The 21,621-nt window shown below is 41.9% G+C and overlaps 1 protein-coding gene across 1 annotated transcript in view; it reads right to left on the bottom strand.

Moving 5' to 3' along the window:
* Positions 1–3,355: 3,355 nt before the first annotated feature.
* The window catches only part of LOC126260861 (neurotrimin-like), a gene marked incomplete at its 3' end in the record, with an annotated part of 376,714 nt that continues 358,448 nt past the window's right edge, over positions 3,356–21,621 (bottom strand). Inside the window, exon 9 of the mRNA XM_049958274.1 lies at positions 3,356–3,441. Coding sequence (XP_049814231.1) covers positions 3,356–3,441 — 86 coding nt within the window. The remainder of the gene's footprint in view (positions 3,442–21,621) is intronic.

The raw sequence follows: 21,621 nt of genomic DNA, 5'->3' as shown, positions 1-21,621 counted from the left end.
AAGCGATGTGAATGATAATATGATAATCAGTTATTGTTTTCGTATGAAACATTCATTATTTCATTTATTACTATAATCAGTATGTGCTACAGTAGGGCAAGGGTCAACGTCGGTCTATGGTAGGGAAAAGATCAACGTCGGTCCAGAATAAACCAACCTTTGAAGCTTGGAGAGAAGAAGGAATCGCGCAAGAAGCTCGTGGCTACGAGGAAAATCGATTACCTCCTTTACACATCACGTTAGGCCCAATGGAACCTTTCGGGAATGCCTTACCCAAAGTTTGAGCATTTCAAGGAGGTATGTGGGAAATATTCACGTAAGTTGGAAGGGAAATTGAAAAAGGAAGTGTTTGTTGGACATGACATTCAGAAGTGATGCTCGATTCCTGCTCTGAAGCAAAACTGACAGCCAGAGGCCGTAGTTCATACTGAAGGAGCTCGTTACCACTTCTTAGGCAAGAAGACACATGGACATTTTGTCCGTATTGCAACTGATATGCTGCGAAAGCTCAAGGAGCTGGGCTGTTTGATGAGCCTCGAGTTTAACGTATGGAATTGTAACCTGTTTTTTTTTTCCCTGAAAATTCTGGTGATATCAGTGAAGAAAAAGGTGTTGCTGTCATTAAAATATTAAATTCATGAAAGAACGGTTTGAATTCAAATACAATACCAGTGTAATGGGAGATGTGAAATAGGCGAGAAAAAACTGTATTAGATACCTGAAGGAGAAAAGAGAAAGAAAAACCTTTGTTCCTACAGAAATATTAAATCACTTTTCACTCAAATTTTTGCGAATTTTCTAAATTATAACGAAGTCACAATATGACAGAACAGTACATGACAGAAAAAAAGTCAGATTTCGATTCAGTGTCCTAAAACAGAAGTTATTCCTTGCACCCAAACCTCCACATGTCAAACAGTCAGATTGGTACCAAACGTTGTATATTGACCGAGTATCAACCAAAACTCCGATATAGTTTGTGCTTTGTGCTGTCATCCAGGAGAACGTACGAAAACGGCAAGTAATAAGTATCAACTGAGCCACGAAGTACAGGAAAAGCGTAACTGTGTGCCTCTGTCGTAGAGAGCTGGTTCAAATGGTTCAAATGGCTCTGAGCACTATGGGACTCAACATCTTAGGTCATAAGTCCCCTAGAACTTAGAACTACTTAAACCTAACTAACCTAAGGACATCACACACACCCATGCCCGAGGCAGGATTCGAACCTGCGACCGTAGAGAGCTCCCGCGGGGTTGTGGGTAGAGTGTTAGTTTGTCGTACCAAGGGTCTCGAGTACGAGGTGTGGTTATGCTAGTTTCTGTACCGTAATACGTATCGAACAGTCATATGGGACATCGTGCTCCAGATGTGTGGAAGGACTGTTCTAAATTTATAGCAGCGTCCTAATGGCAGTCCGCTTTCGCTTTTTTCATTTGAAAGTAGCTAATCTATAGTGTACATGTGTAGCCTCAACAGCTAACCCGTAGTACACATTTGTAGTTTCACAGAATAAACATAGAGAATCGAAACAGATGAATAAAGAAACAGTTGCATCACACATGGCGAAATACTAATAATAATAATAATAATAATAACAAAACGAAGAAAAAGAAGAAGATTTATTTTTATTACCATTGATACTTCCGCACGTATGATGCAGCTACACCTTTATTCTTCGGTTATGATTTTTTTGTGTATTCTGAGAAACTACGACGAATATACAGTATAGGTCTGCTACTTTCAAATAAACGAAGCGAGTGTAGACTGCCAATCGAACACTGCTATAAATTGCGAACAGTCAATTCACAGGTCAGGAACATGTTGTCCTATACAACAGTTTGATACTTACTACGGTATAGAAACAGGCATGACCAGGCCTCGGACTCGGGACCCTTGGTACGACAAACTAACTCTCTACCGATATCCCCTCGGGAGCTCTGCACGACAGACGAACACAGCTACGCTTTTCCGTACTCTGTGGGTCAGATGTTACTTATTACTTACCGATTACAGACGTTCTCCTGGATGACAGCACACAGCACAAAATATATCGGAGTTTTGGTTGATAGTCGATATACAAAGTTTGGCACCGATCTGACTGTCTGAAATGTGGAGGTTTGCAGGCCGGGGTGGCCGAGCGGTTCTAGGCGCTACAGTCTGGAACCGCGCGACCGCTACGGTCGCAGGTTCGAATTCTGCCTCGGGCATGGATGTGTGTGATGTCCTTAGGTTAGTTGGGTATAAGTAGTTCTAAGTTCTAGGGGACTCATGACCTCAGGTGTTAAGTCCCATAGTGCTCAGAGCCACCATCTGGAGGTTTAGGTGTTCGTAAAACTAATTAATAATAATAATAATAATAATAATTTGTGGTAAGATCGTATAGGACCAAACTGCTTAGGTCATCGTCCCTAAGCTTACACACTAGTGAATCTAACTTAAACTAACTTATGCTATGGAAAACACACACACCCATCCCCGAGGGAGGACTAGGACCTCCGACGGGGTAAGCCGCGCGGACCGTGACAAGACGCGTCAGACCGCGCGGCTACCCCGCGCGGCAAAACTAATTAAAATGTTGCTTTCGTTGGCCTGTGTTTGTTATGTGAAAGCATTTAGATTACAGAAAAAATTACGGTTTTGAGGGCTATATTCACTCGTAGTATATTTATACCATATTCCATTTTAGAATCACGTCCTAGTTTATCCAGTTTAGGGGAGATGGTGTGCAATGTGAGGTTCACAATTCATTTCGTCCTTGAATGTTTTCCTAAAACGTATACTGGCAGCAGTAAGAAGTCCGTCCACAACGTTTCCGAGGAAAATGATCGATATGTTAAGTAGGGGAGGATAGAAAGGGTTTTGTTACGTACACTTTTGGCATTACAATACAGGAAAAGACATCTCTTGATGCTGGAAGTCACATCAGTGAGTATATTTTCTGAGATCTTAATGTTCTTCTTTCCGGTAAGAAAGTGTTCTCCAGTCTACAAAAGATCCACAGTCGTCTTAATCGTCTCACACATCTAAGTAGCGTGTCTAGCACTCGTACTACTAGTCGGGCAGCGTGTTCCGCCGTCCGCAGACGGACACAGTCTTCGTCTGATACGGCGTCGGACGGGCGGCCGCCCGTCCACCAGATGGCGGTCGAGCCGGCGCTACGGTGCTCGCGGCCTAGCGCTGCCGTGGTGGTGCCAAAGCGGGGTCGTGATCCTGGTCGTGGTCGTTGTGGCGCGGTGCTGGGGGAGGGTCGTGCTGGCGGGAGGCTGTCGCGGGCGGCGGCGCCCTCTTACGGCGGCGGCGGCGGCAGCGGGAGGGGAAACAGGCGGGCCGAGGACAGCGCAGCCACCAGCAGCAGCAGCAGCGGCGGCAGCGGGGCGCCGCCGGGAGTCGACGCAGAGCCTCCGGGCGGCGCGTCGCGCAGCCGCTCGCGCACCTTCATGTCTGCCGGAGAGACAAAACATCCCAAAATGGTTAGGGCTTTAGTGGGCACTTGTTGACAAAGATTTGATACGGGCAAGTCTTCAGATCCAGATTGTATACCGATAAGGTGCCTTTCAGATTACGCTGATACAACAGCTCCCTACTTAGCAATCATATACAACCGCTCGCTCACCGATAGATCTGAACCTGCAGATTGGAAAATTGCGCAGGTCGCACCACTGTTTAAGAAGGGTAGTAGGAGTAATCCATCGAACTACAGACCTATATCACTGACGTCGGTTTGCAGTATGGATTTGGAGCATATACTGTATTTAAACATTATGAATCACCTCGAAGAGAACGATCTATTGATACGTAATCAGCATGGTTTCAGAAAACATCGTTCTTGTGCAACGCAGCTAACTCTTTATTCGCACTAAGTAATGGCCGCCATCGACAGGGGATCTCAAGATGATTCCGTATTTCTGGACTTCCGGAAACCTTTTGACACAGTTCCTCACAAGCGACTTCTAATCGAGCTGCGGGACTATGGGGTATCGTCTCGGTTGTGCGACTGGATTCGTGATTTCCTGTCAGGAAGGTCGCAGTTCGTAGTAATAGACGGCAAATCATCGAGTAAAACTGAAGTGATATCAGGTGTTCCCCAGGGAAGCGTCCTGGGACCTCTGCTGTTCCTGATCTATATAAATGACCTGGGTGACAATCTGAGCAGTTCTCTTAGGTTGTTCGCATATGATGCTCTAATTTACCGTCTAGTAAGGTCATCCGAGGACCAGTATCAGTTGCAAACCGATTTAGAAAAGATTGCTGTATGCCGTGGCAGGTGGCAGTGGACGCTAAATAACGAAAAGTGTGAGGTGATCCACATGAGTTCCAAAAGATATCCGTTGGAATTCGATTACTCGATAAATAGTACAATTCTCAAGGCTGTCAATTCAACTAAGTACCTGGGTGTTAAAATTACGAACAACTTCAGCTGGAAAGACCACATGGATAATATTGTGGGGAAGGCGAGCCAAAGGTTGCGTTTCATTGGCAGGACACTTAGAAGATGCAACAAGTCCACTAAAGAGACAGTTTACACTACACTCGTTCGTCCTCTGTTAGAATATTGCTGCGCGGTGTGGGATCCTTACCAGGTGGGATTGACGGAGGACATCGAATGGGTGCAAAAAAGGGCAGCTCGTTTTGTATTATCACGTAATAGGGGAGAGAGTGTGACAGATATGATACGCGAATTGGGATGGAAGTCATTAAAGCAAAGACGCTTTTCGTCGCGGCGAGATCTATTTACGAAATTTCAGTCACCAACTTTCTCTTCCGAATGCGAAAATATTTTGTTGAGCCCAACCTACATAGGTAGGAATGATTATCAAAATACACTCCTGGAAATGGAAAAAAGAACACATTGACACCGGTGTGTCAGACCCACCATACTTGCTCCGGACACTGCGAGAGCGGACACACCAGGAACCGCGGTGTTGGCCGTCGAATGGCGCTAGCTGCGCAGCATTTGTGCACCGCCGCCGTCAGTGTCAGCCAGTTTGCCGTGGCATACGGAGCTCCATCGCAGTCTTTAACACTGGTAGCATGCCGCGACAGCGTGGACGTGAACCGTATGTGCAGTTGACGGACTTTGAGCGAGGGCGTATAGTGGGCATGCGGGAGGCCGGGTGGACGTACCGCCGAATTGCTCAACACGTGGGGCGTGAGGTCTCCACAGTACATCGATGTTGTCGCCAGTGGTCGGCGGAAGGTGCACGTGCCCGTCGACCTGGGACCGGACCGCAGCGACGCACGGATGCACGCCAAGACCGTAGGATCCTACGCAGTGCCACTTCCCAGCAAATTAGGGACACTGTTGCTCCTGGGGTATCGGCGGGGACCATTCGCAACCGTCTCCATGAAGCTGGGCTACGGTCCCGCACACCGTTAGGCCGTCTTCCGCTCACGCCCCAACATCGTGCAGCCCGCCTCCAGTGGTGTCGCGACAGGCGTGAATGGAGGGACGAATGGAGACGTGTCGTCTTCAGCGATGAGAGTCGCTTCTGCCTTGGTGCCAATGATGGTCGTATGCGTGTTTGGCGCCGTGCAGGTGAGCGCCACAATCAGGACTGCATACGACCGAGGCACACAGGGCCAACACCCGGCATCATGGTGTGGGGAGCGATCTCCTACACTGGCCGTACACCACTGGTGATCGTCGAGGGGACACTGAATAGTGCACGGTACATCCAAACCGTCATCGAACCCATCGTTCTACCATTCCTAGACCGGCAAGGGAACTTGCTGTTCCAACAGGACAATGCACGTCCGCATGTATCCCGTGCCACCCAACGTGCTCTAGAAGGTGTAAGTCAACTACCCTGGCCAGCAAGATCTCCGGATCTGTCCCCCATTGAGCATGTTTGGGACTGGATGAAGCGTCGTCTCACGCGGTCTGCACGTCCAGCACGAACGCTGGTCCAACTGAGGCGCCAGGTGGAAATGGCATGGCAAGCCGTTCCACAGGACTACATCCAGCATCTCTACGATCGTCTCCATGGGAGAATAGCAGCCTGCATTGCTGCGAAAGGTGGATATACACTGTACTAGTGCCGACATTGTGCATGCTCTGTTGCCTGTGTCTATGTGCCTGTGGTTGTGTCAGTGTGATCATGTGATGTATCTGACCCCAGGAATGTGTCAATAAAGTTTCCCCTTCCTGGGACAATGAATTCACGGTGTTCTTATTTCAATTTCCAGGAGTGTAAAGTAAGACAAATCAGAGCTCGAACAGAAATGTTTAGGTGTTCGCTTTTCCCGCGCGCTGTTCGGAAGTGGAATGGTAGAGAGATAGTATGATTGTGGTTCGATGGACCCTCTGCCAAGAACTTAAATGTGAATTGCAGAGTAATCATGTAGATGTAGATGTAGATGTCTGTTGGCTTCTGTCTCGAGCTGATGGAGGGTGGTGGATGAGGATGAAGCTTTGAGAGTGCCAGCCACTTGTACTGGCGAAACGACAGAGAAATTGTCAGAAAAACGTCGGCCAAAAGAACTCAAGGTAGAAGCCAACAGGTAATCTGTAGACAAGAGATTGTACCAACTAAACATTAAAAGACGTCATGGCTACGCTAAGGCTGTCTTGTTTGAATAAGAAGATATATTCGTCATTGCTGATCAGTTTCGGTTACAATGTTCGCAGGAGAGCTTCTGTAAAATTTGGAAGGTAGGAAGCGAGATACTGGCAGAAGTAAAGCTGTAAGGACGGGGCGTGAGTCGTGCTTGGGTAGCTCAGTAGGTAGAGCACTTGCCCGCGAAAGGCAAAAGTCCCGAGTTCGAGTCTCGGTCCGGCACACAGTTTTAATCTGCCAGGAAGTTTCATATCAGCGCACACTCCGCTGCAGAGTGAAAATCTCATTCTGGAAACATCCCCCAGGCTGTGGCTAAGCCATGACTCCGCAATATCCTTTCTTTCAGGAGTGCTAGTTCTGCTAGGTTCGCAGGAGAGCTTCTGTAAAGTTTGGAAGGTAGGAGGCGAGATACTGGCAGAAGTAAAGCTGTGAGGACGGGGCGTGAGTCGTGCTTGGGTAGCTCAGTTGGTGGAGCACTTGCCCGCGAAAGGCAAAAGTCCCGAGTTCGAGTCTCGGTCCGGCACACAGTTTTAATCTGCCAGGAAGTTTCATATCAGCGCACACTCCGCTTCAGAGTGAAAATCTCATTCTACAATGTCATTATTACATGCGACGTACAATTACGAATATGCCAGTAAACCGCCGATTCTTTAAGAATCGCACTCCATGTATAAAGCAGCTTCAAAACTATAATTACTTTACAAATGAGTTAAAGTGTTACTTACTTGACGTGAAGCATGTGAAGGAGAAAAAGTTTAGAAAAGCTCTGAAATTACGTTTAAAATTTGTTGAAAGTAGCTAACTGCTCTCGTTCTGAAATAGTGGATGAATATAGTCTGGGTAATCTACATCTACATGGATACTCTGCGAATCACATTTAAGTGCCTGGCAGAGGGTTCATTGAACCACCTTCACAATTCTCGATTATTCCAATCTCGTATAATGCGCGGAAAGAATGAACACCTATATCTTCCCGTACGAGCTCTGATTTCCCTTATTTTATCGTGGTGATCGTTCCGCCCTATGTAGGTCGGTGTCAACAAAATATTTTCGCATTCGGAGGAGAAAGTTGGTGATCGGAATTTCAAGAGGAGATTCCGTCACAACGATAAACGCCTTTCTTTTAATGATTTCCAGCCCAAATCCTGTATCATTTCTATGACACTCTCTCCCTTATTTCGCGATAATACCAAACGTGCTGCCTTTCTTTGAACTTTTTCGATGTACTCCCTCAGTCCTATCTGGTAAGGATCCCATACCGCGCAGCAGTATTCTAAAAGAGGACGGACAAGCGTTGTGTAGGCAGTCTCCTTAGTAGGTCTGTTACATTTTATAAGTGTCCGACGCCAATAAAACGCAGCCTTTGGTTAGCCTTCCCCACAACATTTTCTATGTGTTCTTTCCAATTTGAGTTGTTCGTAATTGTAATACCTAGGTATTTCGTTGAATTTACGATTTTAAGATTAGACTGATTTATCGTGTAACCGAGGTTTAACGAGTTCTTTTTGGCACTAATGTGGATGACCTCACACTTTTCGTTATCTAGGGTCAACTGCCACTTTACGCACCATTCACATATCTTTTCTAAATCGTTTTGCAGTTTGTTTTGATCCTCTGATGAATTTATTTGGCGATAAACGACAGCGTCATCTGCAAACCGAAGACGGCTACTCAGATTGTCTCCCAAATCGTTTATATAGATAAAGAACAGCAAAGGGCCTGTAACACTACCTTGGGGAACGCCTGATATCACTTCTGTTTTACTCCATGACTTTCCGTCAGTTACAACGAACTGTGATCTTTCTGACAGGAAATCGCAAATCCAGTCACATAACTGAGACTTTATTCCATAAGCACGCAATTTCACTACGAGCCGCTTGTGTGGTAATGTGTCAAGAGCCTTCCGGAAATCCAGGAGTACGGAATCGATCTGAAATCCCTTGTCAATAGCACTCAGCACTTCATGTGAATAAAGAGCTAGTTGTGTTTCACAGGAATGATGTTTTCTAAACCCATGTTGACTATGTGTCAATAAACCGTTTCCTTCGAGGTAATTCATAATGTTCGAACACAATATATGTTCTAAAATCCTGCTCCATATCGACGTTAACGATATGGGCCTGTAATTTAGTAAATTACTCCTATTACCTTTCTTGAATATTGGTGTGACCTGTGTAACTTTCTAGTCTTTGGGTACGGATCTTCCGTCGAGCGAACGGTTGTATATTATGTTAAGCAGAAGCTAGTTCTTCACGCATCTCAATGTTTATAACGTAATATCTCCAGAACTATGTGTCCAACAATGATATAATTTTGGAGATACATTCAGTGAGATACACTTGTGGGAAAAAAAGAAAAAGACGATGAACCACGAAGGAATTAGCCGAACGGAACGGAAATCAGTAGCTGTGATGTACGTTTACAGACAAACAAATGATTACAGTTTCAAAGAAACTGTATGATTTTCTTAAAGAGAAAGAGCTTTGCAAATTGAGCAAGTCAGTAAGGCGGTAGTCCACCTCTGGCGATTATGCAAGCGGTTATTTGTCTCGGCATTGACTGATAGAGTTCCTGCGTTTTCGTCAACGTCTACGGTAGATTTCCGTAGCGCGAGTCGATAGTCGTTTGTTTTAAAAGCTAGTGATCGCTTGTTGGTGTTAGTCGGCCAGTCAGTCAGACAGCAGTAGCCGGCCGTGACACAAGCAGCAACAGGGAAGTAACCGATGCTGTGACTTTTACGAGTTCCTAACCAGGAGCGAATTTCATAATATCATCTGTTTGCTTTAACAGTTTAGTTTCTTGAGTTTCTGCGTGCTAATTTAATGTCTAATAGCCACAGTTTGCAGTTGGGTAGCAACTAGTGTGGTACTGTGTTGAACTGTGACTGTGTGACACGTATTGTAATATTTTGGCAACTGACGTCTGATGCTGCTGAATTCTAGTGCCTGTTGGCTTCTCAGACAGAAAACAAGTACTGATATTTCATTGGTATTCTGAATATTCACTGTTATTATGTATTTCATTTCTTATTTTTAAACTAATGCAGCTTTTCTAATTTAATGATCAAAGAAGAAAAACGAGTGACTGATACTTAATTGCTATACTGGATGTTCATTGATATTGCGTATTTTATTTCATGTTTTTTAAATTAGTGCAACAATTTCAAATTTGATGTAAGTAGTAGCGTATTCTACCTGTGTCTCACGCCTTCCTGGAAGGCAAGATCGTCAAAAGAAAAATAAATGAACATTGTGTGAGCATGTATTCTTCTCCCAACCCAGCACAAACCCCACCCCCGGCAATCCTGTCTTGTTACAATGTTCAATGTGCATTTATTTGTGTGTTCAAAACAATGAATGAAATTCATTAAACATACTACCTTCCATTCAGATTACTAGCACCAGTCATCTTCTGTATCTGTACACGATTCCTAAGGGTGAGAGAGCTACTGATTGAATTTCACACAGTTATTTTGGTCGTATGCGTAATTCTTCATTAAGTTTGTAGAGAGGGATTAATCGTATGACAGGATTCCCAATCGTGTGTTGAATGTCACCGGGCTAATTTATTTCTCGCGTTATCCAGTGTCCGTTGTGTAAATTCGTCAGGTATTTACATAACTTATGAGGAGTACTGTGGTGTTTCACATACACACACATAATTAAAAAAAAGAACATGAATAAACAAACGCTCTAAAGGGGTCTTGCAACATTCTTTACTATACTGTAGCAGTCATTCTATGTATGGTCAAAGTTTCATCGAGCTATGTTACTTTGTACTGACACTTTCTGAGAAAGTTACTTTCGGCGTTAAGTTTTTCACACCAGTGTTTTAAAAGAAAAGACCTTTCGCTCAAAGGTCTTAAGCATCCAATGACGTCCAAAGGCATCATCAAAGGGTGGTTAATCGAAAGCTAGGGCTCTCCATCTAAACTGGAAAGGTTTAGTCAACGGAATACAAGAGTAACATGTGTCAACGGTAAGTTTCAACAGACGAGTACCTCATTCTGGCCGAAACTAACGGAAACTTAAACCTGTTTAAGACAAAAACAAATCAGCTTAATTCTGCGTATGAGTACTGAATAATCTTACGCCAGGCAAAACGATAAAGCGCAGTAAAGAGAAGAATAGAGACATGCTTAAGATCAGAACTGGTGGGCTGCATCAGTAGGAGTAAAGAAATCGTGCTGCCTACAACTTGCCCAACGCAAAGGTGACTTCATAAGCAGACTGGTGCAGCCGAACAAAACGTTACTGTCACGCACATGAATTGAGTATGATGCTTCTGAAATTGTGGCTCAAGAGTTCATTACTATATCAAAGTAAAACGAAAGAAATTTCAAGAAATGTAATCCGAAAGGAGGAAGGAACCTTCTCGCAACATCGAGCCCTCTAGAGGTAGAACCCAACTCGAACTGGTGCAAAACAGAAGGAAATGTCCGGTGGCCTTCTTTGAGGAATTATCCTAATATTATCTTGCAGCGATTCGGCAAAACTACATTTTCCTTGTGGTAGAAACGCATACCGGCGAAGCTACCCGTAGGCAAAAGCTATCAATTGACTGCTGCCTGTCAGTCACCTGCTAGGTTAGCACAGACAACAGTCTTCAACACAACCGGCTTTCGACAGGTCTCTTGACTTAGAAGTGGCCCATGACGTTCCAAAATAGTGTTGTCGACTGTCACGTGACCGCCGAAATCAGACGGTTTGCAGAGAAGACCATTATCAGAACTCAGAACTTTCGTCAAGCTTAAGACTTCCGCTGAAAAGAGCGTCGGGACTTCTCTAATGGTCTAAAGTTGGTTTTTGAGCATCAAAACAGAGCAGCCTAATGCCCAGTTGGACGTTGCAACTATAGGCCCTAGCAGTTACTTTTCTTTTCTTCGTCGGTGTTTGGGCAACGCCATGAACCTACGCTCGTGTATCGTTGGCGAACACTTTCGCAGGTTCTCATTCTTCTGATGGCGTAATTTCGACATATAGAGTGTTACTACGCTCCATGGACATGTAGATTCACTAATGCAATATATGTATCTTTTTTGTCCTGATTACTAATCGATTGTGCGTCAAGAAAAGACGACAGAAGAGCCTAACAAAAATAACGCGAGTGAGCAATACACACGAATGCCCGTACCAGAACTATTAACGTCATTCACAAATGTTAATGACTCAAACCGACGCTACAACGAAGTGTCCATGAATGTGCATGCGTGTGTGTGTGTTTGTGTTTGTGTGTGTGTGTGTGTGTGTGTGTGTGTGTGTGTGTGTGTGTGTGTGTTATTTTTTCATGTGAAGGGGTGGGAGATGGAGCAGGGAAGGTGGGATTAATAATTTTTTTTCTCTGAAGTTCGAAGTGGTGTGCTTCAACGCTTCTGAATCCCTGAAAACGGGGGTATAGACAATACTTGTTTCGTTTGTATGTGCGTTATACTAGAAGTTACAGTGCTCATATTCCTTTTGCTTAGTATTTTAGTGGTAGTGGCTATCCACAATTTGAAAAATAGTGACATATTTAAAATGTTCTCTTTTAGAATGATGGCTTCACGTACTCCAAATCGTTATTTGCTTTGAAGGTATATTTATTTAGTACAGCGATTAATACTGTCTGTGGTGAAATGCTGAAGTGTTAAGTTGACATTAACATCAATATTCTGAAGCATGAAAGGAAGACGTTTTGGCAGCCTCATGTGTTTCAAGTAGTATGAGGCGCATTACAGCTTCCCTATATTTATGTAAATGAAAAAACTATTGTGGCCTCCCGTCTGCTGTATACTCTTCCATTTGACGGCACTTCGGCACCTTGCGTATTAACTGCACTACTTATTTATTGAACCAGCTTCTCACTCGGTCTCACGAGTGGAACTCGTTCTAGAACTTTCGACGACAGAAAAATATGAGCATCAGGAACACAAGACCACACTGGGGCGGCCATCTTGAATTTCCGGGACGGAAGGAGACATAATATGCATCATTTAGAGAACATACCCAAGTTGGTCAGTTATTTTTGTTCTTTAATAATTACCGCTAACTACGGAACCGCTATTGTTCGTACAAGTTTAAATTACCGGCAGTATAACAATGATAGAATATTTTACAAAGAAGATTGTCCCATTAATGACAGTTTCGTTCAGCTTAAAGGAGTCGCAGAAAACTGTTACATACGATGAAGTGAGCGGAAAATGGTAACTAGATGTTACACTGAGTTCAATCATGACAAATAAAAGAAATTATTTTAATTATTGGTGTTACATTTTTCCATATTTTAACGTCCTGTGAACAATAATTTTTAGCAAAGATCAGTGTACATGGTGGAAGCTTCATTACAAATTTCATCTATGCCTTTCCCTTTTTTCCTTCTTGTTCTGCGTAGATTTCATTCACGTATCGGTTTTTCCCTAAAATGCTTTTATTCATTATCGCTTTGTTTTTCGTATTCTAACGAGTGTGGAGTCATTACGGAAATCAATTCCATTAGAATTTTCTTTTTTAAGTAAGGCGTACCTCTCTATTTCTTACCAAGGAGTTTATCAGACTGGATACAATAACAATTTCAAAATGCGGGATGGAAGTAAACGGACGGAAATTTTACGATCCTTCCTCTTAATTAAGGAGAAAACTTAATACACGTTTTACTTTCACGCGCAAAGCCGCTGCGGCGGTGCTGGTGCGAAATTCCTTTCTTTAAGTATCCTCGTGGCTTAAAAACAACGGAGAATAAAATTAGCATATAGATTATCTTAATCCCCTGAAATTAATTTTTCCTGCTCAGATTCAGGGAAAATGAATTTCGACAAATCGCTTAAAACATAGCGAGACTATACGTATTCGTTAAATAATTAGTTCCTGCTATTCTTCAGAACTGAAGACAGATGGTGGAAAGAATTTTAAACGTCGTCGTAAAGGCTAATCTTGTTTATTAGAAGGATGTGATGTTACAAAAATTGACAGGTCATTTTACTAAATCCTGAGCCTTAGAACCTAGATAATAAAGTGAACACGGGAAGTGGCAATATAACAATGAATTACTGAACACCGGCGACATCTGAAGATATAATGGAGTAGGTTCTGTTTCTACGTGTTATTAATATTTCTTGTGTTTGTGTTTATTTGAAACCGTTTGAAGGTGAAGAAATCACTAAATATTTCACCTTAATTTTCTGCTTTCAGAATTTTCAGAGATACACAGAACCATGGAACCATCCGGAAGCTGCATTATAGAACAAATGAAATCATAGGCAATAAATTACATTTTTTGAGTGAAATAATACAAATGTCAGGTAGATCGAAGTTTCTGTAGGGAACCTTGTTTCGTGAAGAGATTCGTAAATTCATTCTTCATTGTTCGACAGTAGAGTTTATTTATTTGTAGTCTTCTCGTTTATTATTTACGTTGAAGCCAAAAGTTTTTTTTCAATATAGGAATAAATTTTTATGAGATACCCGACCAACTTTATTTTGTTTTCATAGTAGAAATTCTTTCCTCAAATCCCACGTGATAACGGTGGCAAGCCACTTCTGTAACTTAAGAATATTTTGAACACTGTTAAATAACATGAGAAATTATGAGCAACTTAGTACTTTTGTTTAAAAAGTCATGTGATCTGTCGAACAAGAAAGTCCAAATTATAATTTAAGAATTCTAAATCCTTTAGTAAAGAGATCCGCTCCGTGTCAGTTTCTTAAATTTTTCTGCTGTCGCATCTCTTAAAAATAATCTGTGATACCGAATTAGTTTTTAACACGCACCCATTGATGTCTTAGTATTTCATATGGTTTGTCGCTGTCTTCTGTATCTTGATATCGATCACTGATCTTTTTATCTCTGTCTAATCTCCACTCCGCTAGCCTTGGTAAGCTATTTCATTTATTTTAATCTCTGCCTGTCTCCACTAATTTTCTACTCCACTGATCCTCACAGTGACTTGTTAACTGTTCCGTAACGCCTTTCATGCCCAAGAAATCTGTTGTACTTTCGATAAGAGCCTTCGTTCACAAACTCCTAATGTCCTCTATTGTGTCTGGTACCTCTTCATTTATATACTGTATTCGTCCTAAGCCGTTTCATAATGGCCATCAGTGTCCATTTTTTTCCCGTTCCATATCTGAAAAATGAGAATTTTCATTAATACGAGTATATCTACATTGTATGTATATTTCATATTGTAGCACCTACGAAACAGGATAAAGAAGACTTAACAACGCACTCAGTAGAGAAACCGACAAAGCGAAAGAAAAGTACATAGAAGGAATGTGCGACGAAATAGAGGACCTACAAGGAAGAGGAAGGTATGACCTTATGTACCAGAAACAAAGGAGCTAGGAGATGGAGAAAACAAAGGAGATTAGATTAGATTAGATTTACTTTCATTCCAATTGATCCATAGTGAGGAAGTCCTCAAGGATGTAGAACATGTCAGAAAAACAATAATACGCTACAGATATTTACAACTGAAACAAATAAGCTAATGTACCTTCCACAAGTCCGAAGTGGAATGATCGTGATTTTTTTAATGAACACGATATAAAATGATCATTTTACAAACATCAATGCACTAAATTTAAAATAAAAAAGTTTTTTATTTATAAGGTAATAAACATGCAATATAACTACTGTAGTACTTATTTACAATGAGCACATTACTGCACTGAAATGGTGCAGAAGTTAGATTGTACTTACACACACAAATACACACACACACACTTATTTACAATGAACACATTACTGCACTGAAATTTTGCAGAATTTATAATGTACTTATACTCACACACAGACACACACACACACACACACACACACACACACACACACACACACACACACACACACGACGCACACAAATCAGTTGGTTCTACTGAGAAATTCATCAATGGAGTAGACGAAGTTGGTCACCAATAAATCCTTTAGACTTCTCTTAAACTGAATTTCATTGGTTGACAAGCTTTTTATGGGTGCTGGCAAGTTATTGAAAATGTGTGTTCCTGAATAATGCACACCTTTTTGTGCAAGAGTAAGTCACTTTAAATCCTTGAGAAGATTATTCTTATTTCTAGTATTTATTCCATGAATTGAACTGTTAGTTTGAAAAAGTGATATTTTTTCATGAAGAATTTCATTAAGGAATAAATATATTGGGACGCAGTAGTTAGTATCCCTAGTTCCCTAAACAGGCTTCTGCAGGATGTTCTTGAGTTCACACCACATATAACTCTTACTGCACGTTTTTGTGCCTGGAAAACTTTAGCTTGGCTTGATGAATTACACCAAAAAAGAATCCCATATGACATTATGGAATGAAAGTAAGCATAATATGCCAGCATTTTTATTTTTATATACCCTATATCTGACACAATTTGCTTTGCAGATAGAGATTTGTATGTGGTGTGCTGCTCCCACTTGTATTTATTATCAAGCTGTAATCCCAAGAATTTACACTGTCCACCTCTTCTATCTGCTTGTCATCATATGTTAGGCATATACTCGTGGGACACCCCTTACAAGTTGTACACTGCATGTAGTGTGTTTTCTCAAAGTTTAGTGACAAACAATTGGCTAGGAACCAGTGATTAATGTCCACAAATATTTTATTAGCCGATCTTTCTAAGACTACACTTGATTTGCTATTTATTTCCATGTTTGTATCATCGGCAAACAAAACGAACTTGGCATCTGGTAATGTTACTGATGAAAGGTCATTGATATACACAAGAAAAAGTAAGGGCCCTAAAATGGAACCTTGTGGGACACCACATGTAATCAGTTACCAGTTGGACGATCTCTGATAGCTTAATACATGTCTCTTTCCTAATAACACCCTTTGTTTCCCGCCAGAGATATAAGATTTGAACCATTTTGCAGCACTTCCTGTTACACCATAATAGTCTAATTTACTTAAAAGGATATTCTGATTTACACAGTCAAATGCCTTTGACAGATCACAAAATATACCAGTTGCCTGCAGTTTTTTGTCTGATGAATTAAGCACAATTGCACTGTAAGTGTAGATAGCCTTCTCAATATCAGAACCCTTTAGAAATCCGAACTGCGACTTTGACAGTATGTTATTTGAGATAAGATGGTTATAAAGCCGATTGACATTACTTTTTCTAAAATTTTTGAGAATGCTGGCAAAACTGAAACTGGACGGAAATTTGATGCTATTTCTTTATATCACTTCTTAAACAGTGGCTTGACTTCAGCATATTTCAACCATTCAGGAAATATTCCACTGATAAGCGACTGTTTACACAGATAGCTTAATATGTTACTTAATTAAGAATCACATTCCTTAATTAACGTTGTTGATATTTCATCATACCCACTAGATGTTTTTGATTTTAAAGATTTTATGATGGACAATATTTCTGCTGGGGTAGTGAGCGTTAAATTTATATTATGGAAGTTACTTGAAATGTCTGGTCTGAGGTATTCCATAACAGCATCTACAGGACCTGACAACCACATCTTATGAGTAACAGTTATAAAATGGTTGTTAAAAAGTTCTGCAACACTACACACTTCTGTCACCAAAGTATAATTTATTCTTAATGGTATTTGTCCCTCTTCCTGTCTGGTTCTGCCGGTCTCCTCCTTCACTATATCCCAAATTGTCTTTATTTTAGTAACTGATATGACTATCTTTTCCTTGTAATATATTTGCTTTGATGTCCGTATTAAAGTCTTTAAAATTTGGGAGTATTTCTAGTAAAGTGCTATAGCACCAACATCAGAACTATTTCGGACTGACAGACACAGTTTTCTTTTTGTTTTACAAGATACCCCTATTCCTTGAGTAATCCATGGCTTCTTTGTAGACTTTGCTCTAACCTTGGTTAGTTTTGGGGAAACCAGTGTTCAAATGAGGTAAGCACTTTATTAGCAAAAGTGTTATATTTTTCATTCATGCTATGAGTACCGTAAACATCAGTTCAGTGAATGTCTCTGAAGAGTGTCCTAAAATAACCAATTTTTGGCTTATTGATGACCCTCTTGAGCTCATATTTAACAGATTTTATATTCTGTTCAGTATTAACATTTAACAGAAGGAACTGCATGTCATGGTCTCAGAGGCCATTGACTATTGGTTTTGTAACATAATTTTTTCATTCGTCTTTTCTATAAAGATATTATCAATGGCTGTTTGTGAGCAATTGGCTACCCTAGTGGGGAACTTTACAGTAGGAATTAAGTTGAATGATAGTGTAACTAACTCAAATAAGTTCTTATTGGGAGAGTCTTTAAGGAAATCTACATTGAAATCACCAGCAACCACTATTTATTTGTTTTTGGTTGTTAAATGGGCCAGTACAGCTTCAAGGTGGTTTATGAACAGATTAAAGGTACCTGCAGGTGCTCGATATACACTTAATATTATGAAGGATTTTTTGTGAAATTCTGCTTCTGTTGCACATACTTCCATATGCTTTTCTAGGCAAAATTTATTAATGTCTATGTTCTTAAATTTATGACAGTTCCTTATGAATGTGGCAACTCCTCTTTTCTCCATTTCTGCTCTACAAAAGTGAGATGCTAACGTAAACCCTGTAACACTTAAAAGTTCTATACCAGTGGTCACATGATGTTCAGAGAGACAGATTAAGTGAGCTGGGTTTGAGGACTCTTCATTCATCTATGCAGATAATTAATTCATTAATTTTACTTCTCAGTCCTCGAATGTTTTGTTGCAATAAAGGTAGCTGACATTTCACATTGACTGAGTTAAATGGCTCTGAGCACTATGGGACTTAACATCTATGGTCAAATTGAGTTAAAATTGGGTAAAGTTGAAATATTTACTGACTGTTGAAATTCTTAACCAATAGCTATTTATGCTGATGTAGTAAGCTAGAATTATGTTTTCTTGGTTTCTTTCTCAAACTGAAGGTTTGTCTCAGTCCTAACCTCTCTTAAAATTTGGTTTCTTTCTGTCCTCCCTACTCTAAAAAAAGGTCTTTTCTGAACCCTATAACCACTGGTATTTTATCACTCATGACGGTGCTACCCCCTTTAACTTTCCTGCTATTTTCCCAGCCAGTTTACCCTTCCCTTTCGTGTTTAGGGACTTTCGGGACAGAAGACTGTAGAGTATAAATTGTTGTTGAACAAACGAAGGTGCTGAAAGTATGGGAAGAATATATGAAGGAACTCTACGATAAGGAACATCGCCTACAAGGCGAAGGCATTAACGCTTCTCATATACAAAATCTGCAAAAGCGGGGAATGGTCTGAGGACTTTTTGGATGTCACAATGGTTGCTCTTGAGAAGAAACAGCAAGCCAAGAAATGTAGTGATTTCAGAACAATCGGTTTAATCTCACACGTAGCTAAGAGTATTGCAACAATACTCAACAGGCTGCTGGAACAAAAAATTGAAGAAGTAATAGGAGAGGGCCAGTTTGGATTTAGGAAGGGAAAAGGAACCAGGGACGTCATCGGCATGGTGAGGATATTGGCGGAGAGAGTTTTGGCTGCTAACGAAGAAGGTTAAGTTTGTTTTATAGACTGACAGAAGGCCTTTGACAGCATCAACTGGATAAAATTGATGAACATCCTTAAGGAAATAGGAATAAACTGGAGAGACTGCAGACTAATTCTAGCTTGTACCTGGGACAAAGAGTAAAGGTACGGCTGAACTATGGAGAAACAAGCAGCGTAGAAATAGGAAGATGCGTAAGACAATGGTGTTGTCTATCGCCGAGTCTCTTCAACCTGTATGGGGAATGGCTGGCGAGAGAAGCTTTGAAAGGATACGGAAACTTCAGGATAGCAGGACGCCTCACCTATACCATCAAGTACGCAGATGACCTGGTAGTGCTTGCTAAAAATCAAAGACAACTGCAACACATGATGAAACAGTTGGTGGAAACTGGAAGGAAATGCGGCATGGAAATCAACATCGAAAAATCTAAAGTTATGCGGATATCAAAACGGGAGGAACCTTTGAGGATAAGCATCGACAATCGGGAACTGGAGGATGTGAAGCAGTTCAAGTACTTGGGAAATTTGGTGACAAAGGATGCCCGATGCACGAGTAAAATTCGAGCAGTAATCACTATGACCAAAACTGTATTCAATGAAAAAAGAGGAATCTGCTGACCAGCAAGTTAAGCTTGAAATTAAGGAAGAAACTGGTAAAGTGCTGCATCTGGAGCATTGCACTGTACGGCGCAAAAACGCACACCATGAGGAAAAAGGGAAAAAGTACCTTGTAAGTTTTGAAATATGGTGCTGGAGGAGAATGGAGAAGATAAAGTGGACCGATCGGGTGAAGAATAACGATGTACTGAGAAGAGTAGGAGAAAAGAGATACAGTCTGAATACAATTCTTCAGAGGAAGGCCAACTTGATCTGACACATACTTAGGCACGGAGGGCTCATTCTCGAAGTCATTGAACGGAAAATTAAAGGAACGGCACGATGAGGAAGGGGAAGAACTTTTGGATGACATGAAAGATGGAAAGAGTTACAGTAGACTGAAGGAAGAAGCTGAAGACAGGGACCGTTGGCATCAGAAATTCTTCGTACGAAGACACAGATCTGGCAGTAGGCAGAATACTACATAATAATAATAATCACGTATCATGTATATTATGTGACGTGAGCAAATACACTGCGACTCATGGTGTCAGCCCAACAAGAGAAAGACTGGAGGAATTTATGTAACATGTTAAGTAACACAAACGTGGGAAGTAATGCCATTTATAAGTTTCAGATGTGCGAATACACAAGCCAAGTCTCATGAGACAGAGCATCTATGCAGATGAAGGATGGTTTCAGAGCACTGCAGTACTGGGTGACAACGCCGCCGGAAGTACTAAGAGCAGGAAGAGTATATGTAGTGTAATCACTCTAACAGTAGAGAGGGTTTAGAGATAAAGTTGACAGGTGTTGAGTGAAGAAAATAAGTTAAACTAAGTGTTTTGTAGAGTGAGCATGATTGATTGATGAGTGTACGCAGTGCTGCCCTATCCTAGGGGTATGCTTGACGAGAAATCCTGCTAACACAACTCTGACATACAAACCGGAGACAGTTCACACCAAATTTTTAAGACAACTGTTAAGGGTGTCACGTTTAGTCAATACAATAACACATGTATCTTCTTTTCATTTCATACAGTCACACAAATAATTATTTATTCAAAGAGCTTATTTCTGTGTTGTTGTTCTGTTCATAAGAAACTATTTTTAAAAATCGACGTAAATTCTGTTAGGCATCGTGAAGCCAGCGGCAATGTCCACAAGGCAACTTGAAGTAGAATACGACGGCACTGAAGCATACTGTCAGAGCTGTGTAGATATTGGGAGCTGCCAAACCCGTTATCAGCGCATCCTGTTAGGCATCGTGAAGCCAGCGGCGAAGTCAGTCGGTAGTGCTGAATGAAGGCTGGGCCAGCCCGCGCCTTCATAGCCATAGCCATAGAGTGCGTACGGAGCTGGAATTGCGCCACACGCCTCTGTTACCTTGAAAAAAACCACCCCGAGCTGCCCGCCACAGACGTCACGCCAAGCCACACCCTGGAGATGCCGGGCTCCGAGTAACTGACAGCCGACAGCAACCACCCACCGAGCGGTTGTAAATGGAACCTCCCAGACAGGAGCTTTGTCCCTGAAGTCATGCCACACGCTCGAGGGACCTGCAGCCAAGGCGGCTGCACAACACGTCCCAGAGGAAACCACCAGGAGACACAACCCTCCGCACGCCTCTACAGATGGCGTGCGGAGTCTGATGGTCAGAATCCGGACGTGTTGGTCCCGCAGTCGTGCACTAAGACGCATACAGGCGCTACCGAGTGCGGAAATATCACACTCTTGACATCAGCACATTGAAAGACAAAAATCAACACCAGGAGATAGGTTGTGCACCAATGTGACGCCGTCTATCTGGTTGAAAGATAAGACAAGAGACATTACTTCCTGAATGGAGATGTTGGACGCTGTCCATCGATACTGGTGTCTCATTTCCCGCTACCAGATGTCATGTTCGCCACAACCAACAGCGAGTCAGACTGCTGAATGTTGCCAGGTCAAAATGATGACTACAGCCCAGGTACCGTCATGATGCTGCCAA

This window comes from Schistocerca nitens, chromosome 5, assembly GCF_023898315.1.
Source record: "Schistocerca nitens isolate TAMUIC-IGC-003100 chromosome 5, iqSchNite1.1, whole genome shotgun sequence".
In the NCBI taxonomy this organism is placed as follows: domain Eukaryota; kingdom Metazoa; phylum Arthropoda; class Insecta; order Orthoptera; family Acrididae; genus Schistocerca; species Schistocerca nitens.
This window is presented reverse-complemented; position numbering and strand designations above follow the sequence as displayed.